Below are 25,392 nucleotides of genomic sequence, written 5' to 3' on the forward strand. Positions count from 1 at the left end.
AGAAAGGAGGTATCCCATAAGAAGCCCGAGTAGAAACATTCCTAAGAGCAGACTGACTCAGAGAGAATTCCTTGGTTATCCTCACCTTTTTTCCTGTAGGGTAAGGGAGGTGAGAGAAGGTAAAGAAGTGTTGGAGACAAAGAGAAGGAAGCATGTGTGTATATATAGGAAGGCAACAATGTTAAGTGTTGTTCACAGGCAGCAGCCTTAGACATCTGCAACTCAGGACATGCCCATAACTCTGACACTCACCCAAGTCTAGGTCCAAATACTTTGGTCTTTTACATTTAAATTTATTTTCACATTTATCAAAGTCCAAAATGTGGACCAAAATGACTTTCAAAGGTAAATCTACATTAAGTGGTATTTCCTTCAAATACCGGAAACTTTTTTTTTTTTTTTAAAGACAGAGTTTCAGCTGGGCATGGGGGCTCAAGCCTGTAATCCCAGCACTTTTAGAGGCCAAAGTGGGCAGATCACGAGGTCAGGAGATCGAGACCATCCTGGCTAACACAGTGAAATCCTGTCTCTACTAAAAATACAAAAAAATTAGCCAGGCACGGTGGCAGGCGCCTGTAGTTCCAGCTACTCGGGAGGCTGAGGCAGGAGAATGGCGTGAACCTGGGAGGCAGAGGTTGCAGTGAGCCGAGATGGCACCACTGTACTCCAGCCTGGGCGAGAGTGAGACTCCATCTCAAAAAAAAAAAGAAGGCTGGGCACAGTGGCTCACGCCTGTAATCCCAGCACTTTGGGAGGCTAAGGTGGGCAGATCATGAGGTCAGGAGATCGAGACCATCCTGGCTAACAAGGTGAAACCCCATCTCTACTAAAAATACAGAAAAAAAAAGTTCGTCGGGCGTGGTGGCAGGCGACTATAGTCCCAGCTACTCGGGAGGCTGAGGCAGGAGAATCACTTGAAACCGGGAGGCAGAGGTGGCAGTGAGCCGAGATCACACCACTGTACTCCAGCCAGGTGACAAAGCAAGACTCTGTCTCAAAAAAAAAACAAAGAAAAAATAAAACAAAGTCTAGTTCTGCCAACCCCTCAAGCATTTTAGAAGGAGTTTTCTTTTTTTTTTTTTTTTTTTTTTTTTGAGACGGAGTCTTGCTCTGTAGCCCGGACTGGAGTGCAGTGGCCGGATCTCAGCTCACTGCAAGCTCCGCCTCCCGGGTTCCCGCCATTCTCCTGCCTCAGCCTCCCGAGTAGCTGGGACTACAGGCGCCCGCCACCTCGCCCGGCTATTTTTTTTTTTTTGTATTTTTAGTAGAGACGGAGTTTCACCGTGTTGGCCAGGATGGTCTCGATCTCCTGACCTCGTGATCCGCCCGTCTCGGCCTCCCAAAGTGCTGGGATTACAGGCTTGAGCCACCGCGCCCGGCCAGAAGGAGTTTTCAAAAGGTCAAAGGACGCATCCATGGTGTTTTCACACTTGGCAAATTGTGCTGCTGTTTAAAATAAAAGCCAATAGCCTCCTCTGGTCTCACAGTGGACAGGTGGTAGCTCTAGGATAAAATACCTGACACCTACCAGTGTTGGGAGGCGGGGGCTTGTTGTGAATCCATTTAACCACTTTGATGCCATTCTGAGCAGTGGCAATGTTTACACCTGGAACACAGGTGATGAAGTGTTCTAAGGGAACACCTCCTTGGTTTTCTTGCACTACTTCTAGATCACCAAACTCTGCAGTGTAACAATCTGGAAAGCTGAAACAGGAAAAAACAAAAAAACAAAAAGGAAAGGTTAAATTAAAACAACAGAAAAGGAAGCACTTGCTAAACAGAAGGCTTTGGTTTAATGTATGTGTTAATCATTTGTCTGAATGCCCACCACCAGGTTTGAAGGTTAAAATTAAGGACCCAGGGAGGCAAGCATGGTGGCACTGGCCTCTTTGATGCATTCTGATGGCATTTTCTGGGTACTTTTCCAGGAGGGGGGTTAAAAATAAGGCAACTGGGCTCCAAGTCAGTTAACACGTCTGCTTCCACATCAGCAGGCGCATGTAGGCCACTAAGTCCTGTGTCGGCCTTTGTATGAACTCTACTGCTGTGGCTCACGGAGTGGTTAAATGAACTTCTGAGGAATCCTCTTCTCTCACAAGTCTTGAAATGTATGCATATTTGAAGCTGTGTACTCTCAACACTTGTGGAGATTTTGACTGCAGCACTTATGATACATCTCCCCGCTGTGGGAAGAAACTGCCCTCCTCACGTTTACATTTCTAAAATGTAGTGCAAACACACATTTTCCTGTTGAAGTACTGAGTGAATGGATCCCATTTCAGATATACAGTCACGTGTTGCTTCATGATGGGGGGATGTACTAAAGGAAGTGTTGCTGGGCGATTCTGTCATCTGAGAACATCATCAGGTGCACTCACACAAACCTAGATGCTGCGGCCCACTGCACACCTAGGCTGGTGCAGCCCATGATTCCTGAGCTACAATCTGGACAGCCTGATACTGTACTGCACACTGTGAGCAACTACAACACAATGGTATTTGTGTATCTAATCATCGAAAGGTACAGTGAAAATATGTGATTATAATCTTACGGGACCACTGTCCTACATACAGTCCATGGTTGGCCAAGATGTCGTTGTGTGGTGCACGACTGTACTTTGAAGGCTAAACACATGAGGATGAAGCATCGTATAGTACCTATTTGCAAAAAGGTGTGGGCAGAAAGGGCAGGCTTCCTATAAAAAGGAGAACTAGGGCATTATATCGACAAAGGCTTTGAGACAGTTCACCTCAATAAAGGCACGGTGCCCTCGTGGGTCTGGAGAAGACTGTGAACCTGGGGCGCAAATGTCTTCAAAGAAAGAATCACAAAAGGAATCTTGTAAGAGTCTGGATCAAATTCATGTTCGCTGAAAAAAAGAGAACACAATAGGAAGCTGACATTCCGCAGGGGTCTAAGATGTTCACAAGGTCATCCTAACATTCCACAATCTTATAGAAAAGAATTATTTCTAAAGGAGAACGAATGGCATACCTGAAATCCTTATTGGAACAATGCTGTCTGCAGACAGGCTCGTGATATTCTAACTCTTCAAATATAATTGGGCTGCAATTCGTGGAGGAGCCGTCGTGTGACTGGGAAGACCCTAAGGGGCTCTGGCGGGCCTGACTGCTGGGTAGGAGACACACCAGCCGTCCGTTTCCTTGTTCACGGATTGCAACCGTGTCTGTTAATTTATATAGATCTGACACATTCAACTTGTGTCCAAATCTAAAAGCAAGAGAAGAGAGATGCTGACTTAGAAGGTTTTTCTTTGATTATACAGAAACACCCATCCTGTTTAAATAAAGAGCAATAACCAAGGATGGTTCCTCCATCTCTTCAAAGGTAAAACCGGAATAATTCCACTACAAATTCATTCACTAGCAAACCAATGATGCTTGGTACTCCTGAGTTATCTGTGGCTCCGTCCATGACAATGCTCACATCATCTGGAAGCCACCCCTAGCCCCTGCCCAGTTTCTGTAAGTAACCTCACCGAATTCTCTGAGTTGGAAACCTCTCTCCATGCAGCTCCCCTCACTTCCAATTCTCTGTATTACTTTTCACCATCCCCTCTCCTCTCTCAGAAGAATACGTGTTTTCCGTGACCCTCTCACCTCTCCTATGCCTCAACTGCGTGACCCACACACCCTGTGACGCTGGACTCCCCAGTTTTCCTCCTGACCTGTATCTTTCCTACTTGGAACTTAAAGGCACTGGCCCTGGAGGCTGACAGATTTGAGTTCACATCCTGACTCCACTTCAACCTGTGTGACCTTAGTCAAGTTCCACAACCAATCAGGGCCTCACTTTCTCCATCTGTAAAATGGGGTGATGACAGCACCTATCTCACAGGGTTGATGTGAGGATTAAGTGTGGTTAGGCCTGGACAGAACCTGGCTCATAGTAAGTGCTCAGTAAGTGTTCCCTGGTCTTCTCACTGCCTGACCAGTGGTTTCTTCCCAGTGTCCTACATGTACTCAGATTCCCATCTACCAAACCAGCCCCTGGTCCTCTTCCACCTGCTAGAGAGACACACTCGCCCTTGTACTCTCACTCTCAGTCTTGCACTCTTCCCTGTCCCTGTAATGGAAACATCCAGCTGCTCAGGAGCTACTTCTGCTGCGTTACCCGCAAGTCTCTCAGCCCCTTCCCTCCAGGATTTTAGCCACAGGACTCTGCAGCGATGACTCAAAAGTGATCAGCGGCCTCTGCCTCATCCCCACACCTCACGCATTTCCTCACGGCCTTGGATCCCCCCGTTCCTGATGTGCTCTCTGGGCACACATCCTGGGTGCTCGTCCACATCCCTGGCCCTGGTGGCACTCCATCCATTCCTGCCCTCTATTTCTCCTTCCCCCTCCCAACCTTATCTGCCCTCCAGTCTGTCCCAGTCATCTTAAAGGCAAATGACTGCTCTATCTTCAGAGCCTGCTTCTCTCCCAAAGAAGCCCCTCGATGTGCAGAAGACTACGTGAACTCTCTACCCAGCTACTCCACCGGCCCCTAAAACCTGCATGTCCAAAACCAAGACCAGAAACTTGCTGTACCTCCTGGCCACGCTTTATTTCCCTATTTCCCGTTTAACTGTGCAACCATCATCCCAGTCACACAAAGCCAAACACTCAGAATCAAAATGACCCTCCCTTTTACCTTGCTTGCTACGTAAAACTAGTTACTCTGGCCACAGGTGGTGGCTTGTGCCTGTAATTCCAGCACTTTGGGAGGTCGAGGTGGGAGAATCGCTTGAGGCCAGGAGTTCAAGACCAGCCTGGGCAATGGAGCAAAACCCCCTCACTGCAAAAATTAAAAAATATTAACTGGGCAGGATGGCGGATGCCTGTGGTCCCAGCTACTCAAAAGGCTGAGATGGAAGGATCATCTGAGTCCAGGAGTTTGAGGCTGCAGTGAGCTAGGGTCGTGCCACTGCACTATAGCCTGGGTGACAGAGTGAGACCCTGTCTTGAAAAAAATTTTTTTAATAAAAAGAAATGAGTTACCCACTCCAGTTTCAATGACATTTGACATTTCTGTAACATCAAGTTCTGTACCAACAGTGTCTGCTCTGAATTTGGACTGATGTAGCACTTTCCTCTCTGCCTCTTTCTCTCCCCTGTTCATGCCCTCTCAGACGCCACTGCTACGACAAGAGTCTTCCTGTAGCATGGTTCCCGTCACCACACCTTTTCCCTCCCCTTCTTCCTCCAGCACTTCAGTGGCTCCCTACTACCCATGGGATAATGGTCAAGTTCCTTGTTCTTCCCCTCCTCGGTGTTCTCAAAGCCTTTCTTCCTCCTTTCCAATCAGTTTTCTTCACTGTCCATGAGGATTCATGAGCATTTTCTCTTCCTGCTAGACATAAGCTCCTCAGGTACAAGACCTAAGTCTTGCCCAGTTTTGCCTTCTCTGCAGTGCCTAGGTCTTGCACTCACGAGTCCTTGCTAAGCATCTACTATGGGCTGGGTGCTTAGGACACAGTATGAGGGCACAGCCAGTCCCTGTTGTCCTGGAGCTCATAGTCTAGTGCTTAAAAAAGTTCATCCAATAAATACTAAAACTTGGCCAGGCGCAGTGGCTCACACCTGTAATCCTAGCACTTTGGGAGGCTGAAGTGGGCAGATCACTTGAGGTCAGGAGTTTAAGACCAGCCTGGCTAACATGGCAAAACCCTATCTCTACTAAAAATACAAAAACTTAGCAAGGCTTGGTGGCACATGCCTGTAGTCCTGGCTACTCGGGAGGCTGAGGCACGAGAATCACTTGAACTTGGGAGGCGGAGGTTGCAGTGAGCTGACACTGAGCCACTGCACTCTAGTCTGGGCAACAGAGCGAGACTCTGCCTCCAAAAAAATTGAAAAAACAAAGCAAAAACAAAAACCTAAAACTAGTCAATTGGGGGAAAAATAAGCACAGCATTGAGGACCAAAGGTCTAACTTTGTTAAAAATAAAAGATGTTTTAAAACTGTCTGCTAAATATTCATTGACGTGTAAATCTGAATGCCAGTGTCTCTGTCTCCTCTCTTCTACCAGGCTGAAGCTCCTCAAGACTCATTACCATGGTTTTGTGCGTGTAAGTCACCCATCAGTACTGACTGGACAAGGCAAAAATATACCTAACTTACTTTTTTTCATAGATATCCGTAAATTTAAACAGAGGCAGGCAACAGGCAGGGGCATCCTGAAGAACAGACATTGTTTCTGCACTGTAAGACAGAAGTTTGATTAGGGAACAGACCATTGCCTCTATATTACAAGCTGTATAAACAGAGTTCATAAAATTAACACAGTGCATATGCAAAATAAATTTACTGATTGCTGGTATGTCAGAATTTATTTTCCGGAAAAGTCTAAAGAAAGGATTTTAGGGACAAGGCAATGAAAGAAGATTATGTTACACACTAGAATTGGTATCAATCACAGGGTTTTCCACACCAGTGGAGCAGAAAGGCATGATTAACTCAGAGCAAAAGGGAGAAGAACTTAAATATCTTCTGCCATACTGCAGTTTGTTTGATATATGCGACTGACGTTCCCAAAGATAAGGATACGCAACTGAATACAACATAATCTCAACTACGGTTTTAAAACACCAAGAGGCACCAAAAAACACTCAAAGGGAAAAAACCCAAATAAAACAAACAGAAAATGCCAAACTGTTAAGTGCAATTGACTTTGAGCCATACGACTGTGGATGTTTTTTTTCCCGTACTTCTTTTATGTTTCTAAACTTTCCAAATTTTCTTCAATGAGCATCATTTTTATTCTAAGAACAACAACAACAATAAAAAAACCATAACTTGTAATTTAAGTAACAGTGAAGTACAAGTTAGAGAAAAGATCTCTGATTATCCAAGGAGACATTCAGGAGTGGGTCCTGTTTTACCAGTCTCCCCAAAACAGGGAGACCCAAAGTATCACATCTTACTATGAGTAAAACCATCACCAGATGCTTGAGACTGATACAGTCTTAAGGCAGACTTACGGGGCTGGGTATCTATTTGACACTAAGGACATGTTTGCAAATGGAGAGCTTGAAGATTTGTAATCTGGTCTTTATACACAAATCTATACACAAATCTACCTTCTACTAAGATCTGAAGGTAATACTTCAGACTTTTCAGGTTTATTAACTTTTATTGTAGGGGCCTACTATTTTTAGAACCTGTTTAAACATGCTGCATATTATTTTACTCCCAAATGCCTGTCAAGTTTAAGCTGTGTTCCACCTTTGATTAATGACTTAGACAAGAGTCAAAAGGCTTGTTTCTAACTCTTATCAATCTAGAATAAGCATTATTCCACATGCAGTCATCACAAGAGGGGTGGGAATGTGAGCGAATCTATTTTTATTATTTCTAAAACTGTTTCTGGGTCAAATGTTACTTCCTGAAATAAACAGCTTGCTTGTTTCTTACCTCAGTAAAGAGAGTGATTTGCTGGCAGCCCCGGTGGCAAGTGAGACCAGGATCTTTTTGCTGCCAATTTTGTATCTGTGGAGGCTATTCACTGCACCAATCGCATCTTGTAAGTTTTCCATTTGCACAACAGCCTTGAGCTGATAATCTGTATGGGGGCTGAGCTCAACACTTTTCACCTACAACAGGAAAAGGGAAAACTGAACGCTATGTCCGCCCAGAACCCTGTCATCTTAAAACTGAAGGTGAACCATGAAGGAACACGTTTGTGGACTGCAGTGCTTCCATGAAGGAGTATGTCTGAACCCTGCTCTTCTGCTGACCAGGACGTAAGTGAGCATGGGATGACCTTCACATTCAGAGATGTCACACTGGCCCGGCCTGTGTGCTCTGGCACACACAGGTTTCCAAGGCAGGCTCAGAGGCCAACACATGGGAAGAGTCTTTGGGGTCTTCTCCAGACTCTACAAAACCCAGGGCATGGCCATTTTTAAGAATCTACTACAAAGGTGCATTTTTAGCAAAACTGCATCTTAAAAAGGAGTCAAATGCAGTAAGACATAAACACGACCAGCCAACATTTTAGAATCCTACCTGTATTTCAGCAGGAAGAGCTAACTAAAATCCATCAATGTTTTACTTATCAAATTGCCTTTTTTTTTTTCCTTCCGAGACAGAGTCTCACTCTGTTGCCCAGGCCAGAAAGCAGTGGTGCGATCTCAGCTCACTACAACCTCTGTTCCCCGTGTTTAAGCGATTCTCCTGTCTCAGCCTCCTAAGTAGCTGCGACTACAGGCATGCACCACCACGCCCAGCTAATTTTTTTTTCTTTTTTTTAAAGTAGAGACAGGGTTTTCACTCGCCAGGCTGGTCTGAAACTCCTGATCTCAGGTGATCTGCCCACCTCGGCCTCCCGAAGTGCTGGGATTGCAGGCATGAGCTACCACGCCTGGCCACAAATTGCCATTTCAATTTCTGCTTAAGACAAGAGCTTCTCACTGCTAGGTGTCTTGCTCTCTGGGGCTATACTGTAAAAACTGGATTTATAGCACCACTCTGAGCAGACCAAAGGGAAAAGGAAGGAGGAGTTCAAACTTGTTCAGTCACACTTCTATCCTGGCTGTGGTTATGTATATCAAATTAGGTTCTCTTGACTAGAAACTCCATCAAAGAGTAGAACAAAGCAAGCACAAGAGGGAAAAAGTTACCTTGCCATGCCTGGCAAATGCTTCCTGCAGGAGCTGCTGCAGCTCCTTCCGGGATAATCTGTAGTCTATGTTGCTGACTTGAACATCAGCACCATTTGCAAATGGGTCTGGGCAGTCGGCTCCGCTGCTTGAATTTGCAATGTTGAAAGCAAGCGGGGATGCTCTGTTTAAAAGGTTTGGAGACATACTCCTGCTTAAAACACACATATTGAGATTATTTTAAAAAACTGTTCTGTATATTTAGATTTCATCATTTAGGCTTTGTTTGAAACTATATATACAAGCAGCTTTCCCACAACACAACCAAACCAAACATTTGGTTTTCAAATCTGTTTTTAATCTTTTTTTTTTTTTTGAGACAGTCTCTCTCTCTGTCACCCAGACTGGAGTGCAAAGGCACGATCTCGGCTTATTGCAACCTCTATCTCCTGGGTTCAAGCAATTCTCCTGTCTCCGCCTCCCCAACAGCTGCGACTACAGGCATGCACCACTACACCCAGCTAATTTTTTGAATTTTTGGTAGAGATGGGGTTTCCCCATGTTAGCCAGGCTGGTCTTAAACTCCTGACCTCAAGTGATCCACCTGCTTCAGCCTCCCAAAGGGCTGGGATTACAGGCATGAGCCACTGTGCCCAGCTGTGTTTTTAATCTTAAATACACACTGACTTCAGACATTGTCAAAAGTACTATCTACTGACCCCTAATTATTGCCAATCAACATCAAATATTCTTCCTTTGGGTTAAAGCTAAAGGCAGGAATTAGAGGCAGTCCTGATGAATTAACCCTCTGCTTTGTGCATTATCCTTAGGAAATCACCCTGTGATACCAATTTAAGGTGTTTAACTTTCTCGGTGGCTCTGAAAGAGTTAAAAGTTCTTGCTCACATGTTGTAGTTCTTTCTGCACAGATGGAAAACTTTTATGTGGCTTTTTAGAAGTAATTTTATATATCCATAGTCACTTTTTTTTTTTTTTTTTTTTTTTTTGAGACGGAGTCTCGCTCTGTCACCCAGGCTGGAGTGCAGTGGCGCGATCTCAGCTCACTGCAAGCTCCACCTCCCGGGTTCACACCATTCTCCTGCCTCAGGCTCCTGAGTAGCTGGGACTACAGGAGCTCGCCACCATGTCTGGCTAATTTTTTTTGTATTTTTAGTAGAGACAGGGTTTCACCATGTTAGCCAGGATGGTCTTGATCTCCTGACCTCGTGATCCACCTGCCTCGGCCTCCCAAAGTGCTGGGATTACAGGCGTGAGCCACCGTGCTCGCCTGATCCACAGTCACTTTCTACAGTGATCTGCCACCAACTCAGCAGAACAAACATAATGCTAAAAAGAGCTCATGGGAATGCAACACAGCCTTATGGCTTCTCTGTCTCCCAAGCCTCGAGAATTCCTTAGTGTGAGAGATAGTGATAGATAACTACCATAGTTTGTAGAAAACTTTACTTCTCAAACAGCTTCCGATACAGTACCATATTAATAAAAACCACCAATGCATGGCTCTTTTGGGCTTTTTCCTCAACACAGTGAACACAGGGACATCTTAACATGCCTCCCAGCACTGGCCAGGGACTCTCCAACAGGCTTCTCTTTCTAACCTCTGCTTGCCACAATTTCCAGATGGAGGAAGAAGAAATCGTGAAAGCATTCCCCCTAAATGTTAACGACGATTACCTGAGGAGAGGGGAACTGGCAGATGAGGGATGGGAGACTTATTTTGTGCATTTCAGTACTATCTGAATTCTTTTCAACAAACATACTATTTCATAATCCTTCCTATTACATGTAACCACCCCCATGGGTCAAGAAGCCAGACTCACCTAGAAGACCAAGACTGAGATGCGAGCAGAGGACTGACTTGCCTGGATGCAACTAACTTGCTAAAAGCAGACGGGTAACTCACTTGGAATACAGTCTCCTCCTTATCTTTTTTCTCTACAGGAGAACTGGTAACACTTCGGGCACTGAGGTTCTCTTTTCTAACAGAAGGGGAAAATTGAACGGAAAAGGTCATACGTCTTCCTTCACATTCAAGAAGCAGCTATGAGAAAGAGTAGTTTCACATACTTCTGACTGGTTTTGTAAACAGGTTCTGCCACCCCCGAGTTTTTCGGCATCGGCACTGTAGCACTTGAGTTACCATGAGCGGGTACCACCAGCCTCAGGTGACCTTGCTGCTGCTCACTGTTTCTATTACCAGTTTTTGACTCCATGCGGCACAGCTCCTTCAAAGACACAAGCACAGTGGGGTTTAATTTTAAGTACCCAAGATTTGTTAGAGCCTTTATAGAAAATGATTGACTCTGAGTATCATTTGAAACACTGAAATCAAAAAGGGACATGCCAAAAGCAAGCGGGCACGTAAAACACAGAAACGAAGAAACCAAACCTACCATAAACTTCAGAAAGCAAGAGGTATCAAAATTACCTGTAAACTTTTAACATTTGTATTTTTTGTAGTAGATCCAGAATTTGCCTGTGACCCTTTTCCAGGCGTGGCTTTGGCACTGGAAGATTGTTCACTTGCATCTTTGATGAGGCACAATTTTGGATTCTTAAGTTTTTTGGGAGACTTCACTTTATCAGCAATTGCATTTGAACTCTTTGTTTCACAGAGTTCTCTATTTTTTGGAGTAAATGACACAATGATCCTATTACCAAAGACATCTTCGTTTTCCATTCGCTTCTGAGCGCGCTCTGCACTATCTTGGTTTATGAAGCGGAGAATTGCACTGCAGCCTGTGATACTCAGCACTTTCCCACCACAATTATCGGACAGGCGTCTGAGCCTGTTGCTGACGCTCTTGCCATCTTTATTTGCTGGTAGGTTATAAACATAGAGCAGAGTGTGGCACTGCTAATACAGAGGAAAGAAGTGTTACATCAGGTTAACTTAAGGGCACACATTCAATTTCAAAATAAGAACAATGGGTGACCTTGAAACTTCAGTTAACAACTTTGGAGAGGAGGTGACAGTGATTTAGAGGGGGGAGGGTAAATCATTTAGTGTTGACAAAGTAGCTGAATATTGTTTTAAATAATATGCTTTAGCTGGGCATGGTGGTGCATGCCTGCAGTCCTAGCTACTCAAGTGGGAGGATTAACCTGAGCCCAGGAAGACTGAGGCTGGAGTGACTGTGCCACTGCACTCCACTCTGAGTGGCAGAGCGAGACACTGTCTCAAAAAAAAAAAAAAAAAAAAAAAAAAATATGCTAGGCACAGAAGTCTGTATACTGTATGATTCCACTTCTATAAAGTATCCAGAAAATACAAATCTACAGAGACAGAAAGATTAGTAGTGCCTGGGAGTGGGGAAGGGGATTAACTATACATTAGCATAACAGATCTTACTGAGGTGATGAAAATATTCTAAAATTGTACAACTCAATTTACTAAAAATTACTGTACACTTAAAAGAGCAGAATTTTGTACTACGTAAATCATATCTCGAAGTTGTTTTTAAAATGTCTATTTATTCTGCAGGTCCGCTGAATAATAATTTATAAAGTTAGAGCCAGAAGCTAAGCAGGGTCGGTCCTGGTTAGTTTTTGCATAGGAGAATGCCTGGGAATACTGGGTGCTATAGACTTAAGTAAAAAAAAAAATTTTAATACCCAACAACTTAGAGCCTGTTCAGCTACAACAGCAGGTTGCCAGCAGTCAGGCTGGAAGTTCTATTTGGCAGTGGGTAGTCATAATTCTTCCAGATAAATTGAAATTTATGTATTAAGAAGTAGAACTTGGCCTGGCACAGTGGCTTATGCCTGTAATCTCAGCACTCTGGGAGGCCAAAGCGGGTGGTCACCTGAGGTCAGAAGTTCGAGGCGAGCCTGGCCAACATAGTGAAACCCCCTCTCTACTAAAAACACAAAATTAGCCAGGCGTGGTGGCAGGCACCTGTAATCCCAGCTACTCGGGAGGCTGAGGCAGGAGAATCAACTGAACCCGGGAGGCGGAGGCTGCAGTAAGCTGAGATCACACCACAGCACTCCAGCCTGAGTGACAGAGTTTCAAAAAAAATTTTTTTAAATAAGAATAAGAATAATATTTTTAAAAGCAGAACCATTAAAGCACCAGGAGAAAACTTAAGATAATTATATAAAGGGTTAAATCCAGAAACAATAAGAGAAATCACTAACAACAGGCAAAGGATGTGAACAATTTACAGAAGAAATAAAGAGCAAACAACAATAATCATAAAACGATATTTTGCACTGTGTTACATTTTAATTTAAAAGCCAATTATAACATGATGCCGTTTTTCACTTATTGGCCTGGCAAACATTTAAAACCGATACTTTCATAACTGTAAATTAGTACCACCTTCCTGGAGGACTATCTTGATAGTAAAATTCTAACCCGGAACTTTTAAGCCTTGGAAATTACCCTATGGTATGTCGGCCCAGGAGCCTAAAGATATAAATTACCTTGCTGGAAATGGTAAAACAAAACAAAACAAAACAAAACACAAAACTGGGTATAAACAAAATGTCCACTAACAGGTAGACTGGTTAAATAAAGTCCAGCCATACAAGTACTTTTCAAACCAAAATTCTGGTTTTTAAAATGTGGCAGATTGATATTAATATACATTAACACGAAAAGACATCCAAGCTCTGACATAAAGTTTTTTTTCCAAAAGCCACAGAACACCATATATGTGACACACTTTCAAAATCTGGAGGGTAATACCAAAATATTAACAGTAGTTACTTCTGGAGGTTAGAATTGTGGGGTTTTCACTTTCCACATTTCTAAATACTGTGTTTTGTTTTTACAATGATCATACCATACTTTTTTTTTTTTTTTTTTTGAGACAGAGTCTACTCTGTCACCCAGGCTGGAGTGCAGTGGTGCGATCTTGGCTTACTGCAACCTCCACTTTCCAGGTTCAAGTGATTCTCCTGCCTCAGCCTCCCAAGTAGCTGGGATTACCAGTGCCCGCCACCACACCTGGCTAATTTTTGTATTTTTAGTAGAGATGGGGTTTCGCCATATTGGCCAGGCTGCTCTTTAACTCCTGACTTCAAGTGATATGTGATCTGCCCACCTCAGCTTCCCAAAGTACTGGGATCGCAGGCATGAGTCACCTCACTCGGCCCACACCATACTTTTCTAATCAGAGGCTTTTCCTTTTATTTGCAGGGTACTGACCAATTATCAACAAAATCTACACTTTTCCTCTTACACATGGGACTCAAAACCCAGGCAGTACCAATATACGTTTAATTTATTAAAATTAAAGAAACAGACTAAAGAACATAAAAATAAATGTACCTTAAATTATCACTCTAGTGGATGGGAAAAAACATCCAGCAAGACTAAATGTTTTGAACTATCAAAACTTTTTTTCTTTTTAACCATAAGGAGTAAGAACCTCCAAAATGGGCAAGTTCTTACCTAAAACACTACATTTACTTTTTTTTTTTTTTTTTTGAGACAGCGTCTCGCTCTGTCGACCAGGCTGGAGTGCAGTAGCGCAATCTCAGCTCACTGCAACCTTCAACTCCCGGGAAAAAAACACTGTATTTACTTAAGGCCTTCAAAGTTAGAAACGTGAGCATCAAACAGAAGCAGAAGGGAAGAAATATAACTACAGCCAAGTGACTAAAAACAAATAATGACAAAGGTGAGTTAGGAAAGAGCCTCAAAAGATGAAGGTAAGGCCTGTGTATGTTTACTCCCTGGGTAAGCCTCTGGTGTCCACAACTCTGAACTGTCCATAGCATGAGTTTCATCTTAGACCAGACGTAGCGCTTCTTGGGTATCAGGGGACATGGGGGACTAGCAGGCAAGTGCCGGAATCAGGACACCCAGGGCCCACTCTCTTAACTGCTGCAATCACCGATGACCCGTTTACTTTTTCTAAGAGCTGATTTCTTCCTCCATTAAATGACTTTGCATGAGATCATTTCTAACGTACTTCTGTAACTCTCAGTTATTAAGTTACATGCGAAGACTGCAGTTAATATATGGGATTGCCCACTCTCCTGGATCACCCACATCATGGCTACTTCTCCATTATCATTATTTCTTTCAGAGTTACACACATATTCGCCAAACAGCTTAAACACAGCTCAGCACTGCAATAAGCATTCTTATCCCAAGTCAAGTCTATCAGAAATGCTAGTCCTGGAAATGTGCTCACACCCTCCCAGTATATGGCTTAAACAGGCTACACACAGGTGGAGCAATAACCACTCCTGCTAATTATGTTCATGCACCACAGGGAATGCACAAGAGAAAGCACAGTCTCAGAGGTCCGCTGAAGCTTACGGATTAAATACGGAAAAAAATGCACAATGACTCCACTTATTTGGCACCAACCACACAAGTATGTGAGAACCCTCGCCATATTCTCTACCCATAATACTTGCAAGCGAAAAGAATAATGACTTTTAATCCATTATTTCTATCCACCTGACACAAAACACTGCTTAGCTTTGAAGACACTGGCAAGTTGGGAAGGTAAATCTACAAGTCAATTTCATATGATATTTTGAAATAAATAAAAGCAAACTTCATACATACCAATTCTCTGTATATTTGTAAAAGAAGAACTGAAGGCTTCTAAGCCTTACTTCAAAATCTAACCCACCTCTTACAAAGAACAGCCCCATCTGGGCCTGGCAACCCCCTTATTATGGGCTTTCAGCCTTCACAATGTAATATTGGAAAATGGCAAAATAACGCAAACCCACTTACTGGCATTTTTAGTGGTAACCTGGGGGGCAAGTCGGAAATGAACTCTTCAAATCTGATCAGCTCGTTAGCATGATGCAGCAGTGCTTCTGAGGCCTGGTTTTTATGGACCAAAATAATGTGGAAACCATGCCTGTGTCTCAGGTCACTAAGTTCCAATGCAAAATTGACATCAGCTGAAAGAAAAGGTACAGACCAACCCCATCCCCAAACATTAGAAACACTTGACAAAGACAGACAACTCTATTGACACCCACTGAGAAGAAAGGAAAGGCTGGACTATATTCAAAATTTCTTCCCCCATTTCTTAGGAAAGAAACACGTTTCACAGCAGAAGAATGTAAGACAATCTTACCAAAAGAATTCCAAGACACATATGTTACTTTCAGTATTAAAAGGGAGCAAATATGTTGGGGAGACTCAAATTTGAAATTTATCTTAAACTTTAAAAATTAGTAATACTGAGCACAAGGTAAAAAAAAAGAAAAAAAAAATTACATTTTTCTTTAATAAACCTGGTCCCGGCCAGGTGCAGTGGCTCATACCTGTAATTCCAGCACTTTGGGAGGCCAAGGAGGGTGGATCACATGAGGTCGGGAGTTCGAGACCAGCCTGACCAATATGGAGAAACCCCATCTCTACTAAAAATACAAAATTAGCTGGGCGTGGTGGTGCATGCCTGTAATCCTAGCTACTCGGGAGGCTGAGGCAGAAGAATCGCTTGAATCTGGGAGGCGGAGGTAGCAGTGAGCCAAGATTGCACCATTGCGCTCCAGCCTGGGCAACAAGAGCGAAACTCCATCTCAAAATAAATAAATAAAATAAAAATAAAAAACCTGGTCCCACAATAACTCAAGTTCCAAGAAGGAAACACAGAAATCTACCTAGACCCAATTTTCTTTCTAAACAGTTCTCAACAATAATCATAAACATGTCTCATGCACTTCAGCCTCTTTAGGGATACGTTTTACTTTCGCATGTTTCTGGCTTCTGTGATAATTTCCCATACAGTGAGTTTAACTGAAATTAGCAGGTATTTCTGTACTTACTTGACACAAGAACCACTGTGGCTGGAGCAGTGTGGGTATTTGCAAACCTGCGGAGACTCTGCCGCAGTTTATCATCAGCGGCATTCTTTGCAGTCGCATTGATGTGGGCAACGGTTACCTGTATTAATTTATAATAAGGGTGAATAAGCAGGAGCTGAGGCTAGAAAACTGCTACACATTCTGCCCAAATTTTTTATTATTTTTTTTAATTTTATTATACTTTTAAGTTCTGGGGTACGTGTGCAGAACGTGCAGGTTTGTTACATAGGTATACATGTGCCATGGTAGTTTGCTGCACCTATCAACCCATCATCTAGGTTTCATGCCCCACATGTATTAGGTATTTGTTCTAATGCTCTTCCTCCCCTTGCCCTAATCCCCTGACAGACAGACCCCAGTGTGTGTTGTTCCCCTCCCCACGTCCATGTGTTCTCATTGTTTAACTCCCACTTATAAGGTGAGAACATACACTGTTGGCTTTTCCGTTCCTGCATTAGTTTGCTGAGAATGACTTCAAGCTTCATCCATGTCCCTACAAAGGACATTATCTCATTCTTTTTTATGGCTGCATAGTATTCCATAGTGTATACATGCCATATTTTCCTTATCCAGTCTATCATTGATGTCTGCCCATATTTTAATAAGTAATTCTTGATAAAAAAAATTCTTATTACTATTAGGAATGGTAAAAAATTACAACCAGATCTCAGTAATCTCAACATTGGTTCTCAATATGAACTAACTGGGTCTGTGACTAACCCTGCTCTCATCTCCAATCTTCTGTTTTTGCATTTCTTTCATCCTCCTTTCAGAAAATAAGTAGAAAATAGGAAGTGAAATTTGAACTCAGTTAAATTTGCTCTAATAGCTTCTGCCAACAATCTGGAAGTGGTAGAGATCAGATAAATGACTAAAATAATACTTAAGGCTGTGTTTTATGTCAACTGTCTATGGTACCCAAGCAAGCTTGTGCAACCCGCCTTATTTTGTTGTTTTCTGTTTTGTTTTGTTTTAGGCTTTAGTAGCCTGAAGCCATGGTTTTTAGTTTCTGTCTCTACTAATAAGCAGAAAAGAGAGATAAGGAAGGTGCTTTACTAGCCCAACCAGAAACAGAAACTGAGAATCCATAATTGTATTCTCTCCTTTGGACACCTCTGAATGGCTTTCAGAATCTGGGGCTAGGTGGTGGAGACAGGAGGGAGGATATCCCCTAAGGGAGCCTAAATGCATTTATTTCTGTTAAAACTATCAGGTTCACATATAAGTCTCCAAAGGAAGGAAAGGTTAATTTTGAGAAAGGTTAATTTCTCAAAAGTAATTTTGAGAAAGGTGCCTCAGGCACCTCCAATACACAATAATAACTTGCTGGTTTTTGTAAAGAACATGGGTATATCATTTTAGACAAGCAATATGGACTATCAATAGAATTAACTGTCTAAGAGTCAAAAGACCTGATTTCTAGTTTCAACTTAAAAACATAGACAAATCTAGATCCATATCCTCGCTCTTCCTGGCCAAGTGATCTTAAAGAAGTTTCTTCACCTCTCAGGGTATTTAATTTGTAAACTGTAAATAATATATTCTACGTGCCTCATTCAAACAGCAGTAACGAAAATCAAAGGAAATAATACATATATAACCATTATACCAGTATAGAACTAAAGTATAAATTAGGGAGCATAACTGAAAGATAAGAATGATTAAATTATTTCTAGTACTTTGGAAGTGGTCTTTTGCTAATTTATTTGAAAACTTGGTACAAATGCATTATCATTAAACAATTTTTCAATCAGAATTCCAAAAAAAAAACAAAAACAAAAACAAAAACCCACACATGTACAGCACTTTGAGAGGCCAAGGCAAGATGATTGCTTGATCCCAGGAGTTTGAGATGAGCCTCCACCACTTAACTCCAGATCCTGAAAGCCATCCAGGGGTGCTCAAGGGAAAGAATAGTCATGGGTTCTCAGTTTGTTTCTGGTTGGAACATAGGGAGACCTTGTCTCTACAAAAAATAAAAAATGAGCCGAGCATGACAGCGTGCATCTGTGATCCTGGCTACTTGGGAGGCTGAGGTGGGAGGATCACTGGGGTCCTAGGGTTCGAGGCTGCAGTGAGCCATGACTGTGTCACTGCACTCCAGCCTGGGTGACACTTAAGACTCTGTCTCAAAACAAACAAACATCTGCTTTTTCTTCTACTATAGATTAAAATTATTACTTTTTTTTTTACCTGGCAATTATTCAGCTCTTGAATAACTTCCTTGTTTTCTTTACTGATGTCACACACACAGATGAATTCTGCTTCTCTGTGGCCTTTAAAAAACTTCTCACGGATTCTTTGCACAACAGCAGTTGCTGACCGGCCAGAGGGAACGGAGCAGTTTTCAATATCCCAAAAAACTCCAATGGGAGGTAAGTTTTCTAGCACCTGTCCAGCTACTGCAACTTCTGGTGACCCTTAAGAAATGTTAACATTTTCGATCATTTGTAGTGGAAAATAAATGGCAAATTAAAATAAGATAATAAACTACCTATCATTCTTAGTGGTAGAAAAACTAAATTATTAATTAATGCTAAGTTTTAAGGCTACCAACCTCACTGGTGGACCTAATAAGCAATCAAGCTGTCAAAGTATCACTCTAAGAGATTATTCCTGTGTTTCAGGAGAAGACAAATCTAAAAGTGACTTTAAGCCCACAATAAATCCATCTCAAAGCATGAGCCATTCTGACATTAAGCAGTGATGCTTCCCTAAACACGAGCACATTAACTGGCCGGATTCTGCAGCTCCAAGACCCGACTTTCAAGATTAGCCCACACTTATCTACCTACTTGGTATTAACCAACACTGAGGAGCTGACAAAGGGTGAAGCTGTTACTGTCATTGATTCTGAGTTAACGTTGCATTAACATCTGATTTAACATTTTAAAAATGTTTTCAAAATGTATCACATTAACTACTTTTCAGGGAAATTATTTTTACTGAGAACTCTTTGGTTTTCAAATACTGTTTTAAATCAGCCATTACTAAATTATTCTGAACATTTCTAGGGAGTATACCATCAACAAGTGTGATTTCCAACCTAAGGTGACACCAAATCTTTTCCAGCACTTTTATTTCTCCTGATATACTACCAATTTTTCTATACACGGCTTCTGTGTACAGCCTCGGCCCAACATAAAGGGCAAATGACTTCCTGGTCTGTAATAAAAAAAAGATTTCTACCAAGATATGGAAACGGAGACTCACACACACAGTAGCTTTAGAACCATAAGGAATCCTTCAAAGGTGATTAAATGCAATGTTAGTATCAGATATTGAAAGCTATTTAAATATGCACATTTTATGCCATACTGTCATTTACCAAATTTTGAAGCAGCTTTGCCTAGACTGGTCGCCAATAACAACGTGGTCTCCTTCCCTGTTCCTTTGGTTCCACAGCCATTACACAGAGGGACAGCAAGAGGTGCAGGTTGAGTATTTGGAGGTGGTATATTTGGCCAAACTTTAGCCGCATCGATTATGCTATTTCTTGCTGGCTGTTTTAAATTTTTTTTAAAAAGGAGGAGGTGTCAGATACATCATTTCAGAAGCTGGAGTTATATACAACAACTGAAAACACACTAAGTGTTTTATCTTTCCACTTGCTAGCCTGTAAGAAAACATACTTTCAAATAATCTTTCCAGAACCAGTAGCTATCAATTCGTAAATTCATTTCCAGAAGTGACTTGACATGATCAAGAAAGATATTCACGTGGTCAGATCTTTACATTTTGGGGCATGAGTCTGCTGCGACGAAGACCTCACACGTATTTTACATAAAGGGTAGTAAAGTCTCACTTGAACACCAATGTGACTGAGGCCAAGTTTCAGGTTTCCCACATTATTGCAAAAAGACAATATGCAGTTATCTACATTACATGAATGGGCTTATGTGTAAGTTGAATGTAAGTTATAAGAAATCCATTGTGCTTTAGCCTTTCAAGATAGAACACGAAGGCTTTGCCAACCTAGTCTCACATATAGGAAATAGATTTATTGCAACAAGAGGCTCTAAAAGTATAAACTACAAAAATAATGACTCTATTTTTCTGAATGCTCTCCCATTTTACCCTTTGTTTCTTTCAGAACCAGCAAAAATTATGCTGATGGGGAGACTCCCCTATACCGTGGGAGAACCTTCAACCCCATGTATAATAAAGACTTTTCAAGATAAATCCACTTCAAAAAAGTCATTCCTCAATCCTCAGCTGCACCCAACATAAGAAATAAAAAGATACGAACCTTGTTTAGACAGTCTTCGCAGTAAAGTGAGCCCTTTAAACAAACCGGAGGTACCACATTAAGGTGCAAAGAGTTGGTGCACAAGTGAGGCGTTAGCTCCGACTGTGAAATGTGCTCTTCCAAATGCCCCGGAGCCCCACTTGTGAAATCAGAACAGGGGAAATAGCCAGCGGAGGTGCAGCCCTGCAGAGTCGGAAACTGATGTAGCTTGTGCACATTACCATGACATGATTGGAAGTGGAGTTTTCCACAACAGGGCAGGTGTTTGCAGGAAGACAGGTTACTCTCTAGACACATGCTGGGAAAGTCACTTGCAATGCCTGCCAAATTGTTCCTAGCTGAGGCATTCTGGAGTGAAGATGCAGACTGGAAAGCAAACCCTGACCCTACCTGACACGTGATTGTCCTGGTGCTTTGCGAGTCTAACAGTGCGCCCGGGTGAATCAAGCTACTGGTACCTCCACTACCGCCACCACCACCACCAAAACGCATTGGCGAAGTGGAGGGTTCATTAGGGCAATGAGCACAGCAGCTTACTTTGGGGACAGATGAAAGCTGTATTTTAGGCTGCTGAAGAGAACGAATATCAGGAAGTGGGACTGCTGGAAAAAGCTTAGAGCCAGCATGAAGGGGAGATGGTACATCCTTTAGTTCCACAGCAACTTTCTTGTTCTCCATGTACTCTTTCTGAGAAAAGAAAATCAAAACATAAATTAATTTTATGAGGCCCATGGTTTTCTGGTTACTCATATCTTACTGCATTCACAAACAGAAAGTGTGTTCAATTCTGTTACATCACTAAATCATAACTGAACAAAATGGAATCACAGCTAGTTAAAATCAGGAACATTCTTCAGAGAGGTGTGCAGGAAGTGAACATTGGAACACACAACTAAAATGAAGACTACATGCTTCCTGAATCGAAACAGACTGGGATGGGAGGGCCTGTTTACATCTTTAGCAGCCACCATGCCTCAGTAACTTCCTTTTGATAATTTCCCCTTGCCTCATAGAATCCTCTGAAGACAAAATAGGTGGTATGAAAACAACACAGTCACACAAACAGCATTCAATAAAGGCGGCTAACACACACAGTGGTTTGAGGACAATACTTTATAGTTCCTGTGGTCAGTCCCTAAGGGATTTCAGTAAGATCCCCCAAGGAAAAGAGTAAAGTTTCAAACACAGATGAGATCAGCCATCTACCCAGATGGCCCACCCATGTTGCTGATGACATTTCATAAACCCTAAGATATAATGACCTAAAGCCATAATGACAATTATACTGTAGCCAGTGAAAAGATTTAGAGAAATTAGAAAACTATCCGAGAAAAAGATCCAAGACAAACAGTTTACCACATGACTCCAACATAGACACAGGAAGCCAGTATATTACAAAGGTTCTAAGCAGAGCATCATTGGCAGAGACCTGGGTTAGAATCTGATAATCAACAGTTGTATGACCTTGGGTAAGTTATTAACCTACACTTTGGTTTCCTCATCCATAAATTGGGAACAATACAATATACCTCCTAGAGTTGCTAGGAGGATAAAATAAGACAGAGCACATAGAGAACCTGGCACAGCACCTAGCCACTGAAAGGGGACTAAACTCATCAGCCTTCACAGGATGACTGTAAGAGCCATTAAGAGGAAGAGGGTGCCCTGCTACAGTGACCGAGACGTGCTCACCCTTCACAGCACACGAGGGTCCATCTGACGCCTACAATTCCACTCCTTTTGCTGTGATTCTACACTCACCTGGGAGCATATGCTCATCTGGAAGAAATGTGAATTTTCAGCTAAACTTTCTCTAAAAGGGAGGTAACAGCAATGGGCTGACCAGCCAATGAACTGCCCCCTTGGTAATTATAGTTCAGACTGAAATTAACACAATGGTATTCTGATTTATACAGATCAGGCTCATACAGGCAGGCTTATTATGAGTTGATCCCCTGAACCTACTCCATTCTGCATGCCACTGACAAAATTGAGTTTCATGATCTGTGAAGTTGACTGAGTAATTCTGAATTGTGTGACTCCATGAGGACGAGATCCATCATCCCATCCCAGGAAGCCTTGCTTTTGATGCCAACCCTCATCGTCAACTGTCCCTAAAATAAAACACTCCTAAAATGACTCAAATTACTTGATGCCTTGCAACAAAGACAACCATACAGTGAAAACCTAGAAAAAATAGAGAATTAAATTGGTTTTTAAAAAGTTATTAATACCCGGCCGGGCACGGCAGCTCACGCCTGTAATCCCAGCACTTGGGAGGCCGAGGCAGGTGGATCACCTAAGGTCAGTCGTTCAAGACCAGCCTGGCCAAGATGGTGTAACCCCATCTCTACTAAAATGCAAAAATTAGCCGGGCATGATGGCGGGTGCCTGTAATCCCAGCTACTAGAGAGGCTGAGACGGAAGAATCCCTTGAACCTGGGGACAGTGGTTGCAGTGAGCCGAGATCGTGCCACTGCACTCCAGCCTAGGAGGCTGAGCGAGACTCTGTCTCAAAAAATAATTTTTAAAAAAGTTGTTAATACCCTTATATAAAATTATAGTATAATCTCACTTGAATCCCAAGTACAATAGAAAATAAGAAATAGAAAGGTGGTAACATGAGTGCATGAAATGAAATCAGGAAATGTCAAAATTGGCCGGGCGCAGTGGCTCATGCCTGTAGTAATCCCAGCTACTCAGGAGGCTGAGGCAGGAGAACTGCTTAAACCCGGGAGGCAGAGGTTGCAACGAGCTGAGATCGCACCACTGCACTCCAGCCTGGGCAAAAGAGCAAGACTCCACCGCAAAAAAAAAAAAAAAAAAAAAGAAAATGTGAAAATCACAATGAGTAAGCAAGAAGTTAGAGACATAAATTTATACTGAGAAATAGATATTCAAGAGAAATCTCGAAGAAAAAAACCAGGCAGTGATAAGCTCTTCCCAACCCTTCCTAGATTATAGACTCACAACTCAGAGGGCTACAGTAAAATACAACATATTTTGTACTTCCTTCTGATTTTACTCCACAATGTGGACTTTTAATCTTTGTTACTTGTGACTTTAATGAGAAAGAAATCTTTCCCAAATTTTACCATTTAAGGCATCTAGTGGTACTCAGAGTGAAATAGAGGAGTTAAAAAATCGTGCTGTGCTCTCACATTATAATGTGGTACAAGGGGCAATACAGGCAAGATCTACAGAAAAATGTGGCAGAGACTCCAGGATGAGAGACTATCCCAGACCAAATGGACCTCTCTTATCTATTTGGATGAGGAACCCGCTACGTCCTTAGTCTTGCATATAGTTACCGTTTGGGGACTATGTGGCAGCGTCTGCTCAGGACGAGAAAAGCAATTAGAGAATTTCCAAAGCCATGGCTTAGCATCATTATCTTGTTGAAGCCATCCACGTGTTCTACTGCAGGAGTTCTCAGTTCCCTTTCCTTCCATCATACAGCCATGCAAAGTGATTCAACATTCTTTCATCTTTCTTTTCTTTCATTCTTCCACCCTGTTAGGAACGAGTAAGATGTCAGTGTTATTTCCTTGCATAAGTACAAATTTTGCAACACTGCAGCTATATTTACAGTGCAATGGCTCTCAACAATTCAAATCTTTGTTTCGAGAGGGAGTCTCGCTCTGTTGCCCAGGTTGGCATGCAGTGGTACGATCTCAGCTCACTGCAACCTCCGCCTCCCAGGTTCAAGTGATTTTCTTGCCTCAGCCTCCCGAGTAGCTGGGACTACAGGAGCCTGCCACCATGCCTGGCTAAATTTTATATTTTTAGTAGAGTTGGGGTTTCACCAAGTTGGCCAGACTGGTCCTGAACTCCTGACCTCAAGTGATCCACCCTCCTCGGCCTCCCAAAGTGCTGGGATTACAGACATTAGCCACTGCACCTGGCCAATAGTTCAAATCTTAAACAAAATAATAATAACAAAATACATAAAAAAACACAAAACAATAAGTATCAGAGCAAATTACAGGTCAATAAAATTTGGCAAACTTGGTTGACTCTGTTTATGCTTAAAATCTAACTCTATCAATCTGATTTTTAAAAAAATCTATAATCTGCAATTCTTCATGTTCCATAGCTGTTCAAATGAAAAATGAACTCTCCATGAGTCCTGTTTCCTTTCTACACATAACCATGCTTGAGATAAGTAACCCTATCTTGGAAACTTGCATACTCCAGAGTGAGACTTTATCTCCTCACTTGGCTGGGATCAATTTTTTCTAGTTTTTCTGAATTCTTTTCGGCTCGCTCTCCCTAAAGGCTCTGCTCAGGAAAGTCAAAAGTTAACAGAAGAGAGCATCTAACCTGAGTAAAAGAGCCACCACCACATCCTCATTAACAACTATGTGTAAGATTTTAAAACTGATTTAAGAACGACGTCTTGCACTGTTTCTTTGATCTGAGCATGGAAGGTCCAAACTAAGTGGCCTATGTGGACTTCGAATCTGATTTGCTACAGAACAAATTGAACCAATTTCTTAGTTTACTAAGGATGAAAGTGCAATCTGATATACCACTGAAAATCTAACTGATAGAAAAATCCCAAGTCGCAGATGTGTCATATCTATGCCAGGGCAACAACACTCTTACAGGTCTTAACAATAAATGCAAGCGAGCCACCCTACGGTGGCTCAGGCCTACAATCCCAGCGTTTTGGGAGGCCAAGGTGGGTGGATCGCTTGAACCCAGGAGTTCCCGACCAGCCT

General features: G+C 42.3%; 1 protein-coding gene across 4 annotated transcripts in view; it reads right to left on the minus strand.

The window, feature by feature from the left end:
• MARF1 (meiosis regulator and mRNA stability factor 1) overlaps positions 1–25,392 on the minus strand; it is a 47,105-nt gene that overhangs the window by 19,016 nt on the left and 2,697 nt on the right. The window contains exons 2-16 of one of the 4 annotated variants that reach the window (XM_007986449.3): positions 23,980–24,181; positions 20,669–21,355; positions 19,748–19,922; positions 18,613–18,839; positions 16,381–16,498; positions 15,335–15,507; positions 11,057–11,482; positions 10,696–10,853; positions 10,449–10,607; positions 8,629–8,821; positions 7,421–7,599; positions 6,128–6,208; positions 2,996–3,232; positions 2,751–2,870; positions 1,529–1,704 (exon numbers count right to left, since the gene is read on the minus strand). In XM_007986449.3, coding sequence (XP_007984640.2) covers positions 1,529–1,704; positions 2,751–2,870; positions 2,996–3,232; positions 6,128–6,208; positions 7,421–7,599; positions 8,629–8,821; positions 10,449–10,607; positions 10,696–10,853; positions 11,057–11,482; positions 15,335–15,507; positions 16,381–16,498; positions 18,613–18,839; positions 19,748–19,922; positions 20,669–21,355; positions 23,980–24,123 — 3,253 coding nt within the window. In that variant the 5' untranslated portion in view covers positions 24,124–24,181. Of the gene's footprint in view, positions 1–1,528; positions 1,705–2,750; positions 2,871–2,995; positions 3,233–6,127; positions 6,209–7,420; positions 7,600–8,628; positions 8,822–10,448; positions 10,608–10,695; positions 10,854–11,056; positions 11,486–15,334; positions 15,508–16,380; positions 16,499–18,612; positions 18,840–19,747; positions 19,923–20,668; positions 21,356–23,979; positions 24,182–25,392 lie in introns of all 4 variants that reach the window. The other 3 variants (XM_007986438.3, XM_007986430.3, XM_007986464.3) reach the window with 3 other exon arrangements.

This window comes from Chlorocebus sabaeus, chromosome 5 (genome assembly GCF_047675955.1).
Source record: "Chlorocebus sabaeus isolate Y175 chromosome 5, mChlSab1.0.hap1, whole genome shotgun sequence".
NCBI classification, from domain to species: domain Eukaryota; kingdom Metazoa; phylum Chordata; class Mammalia; order Primates; family Cercopithecidae; genus Chlorocebus; species Chlorocebus sabaeus.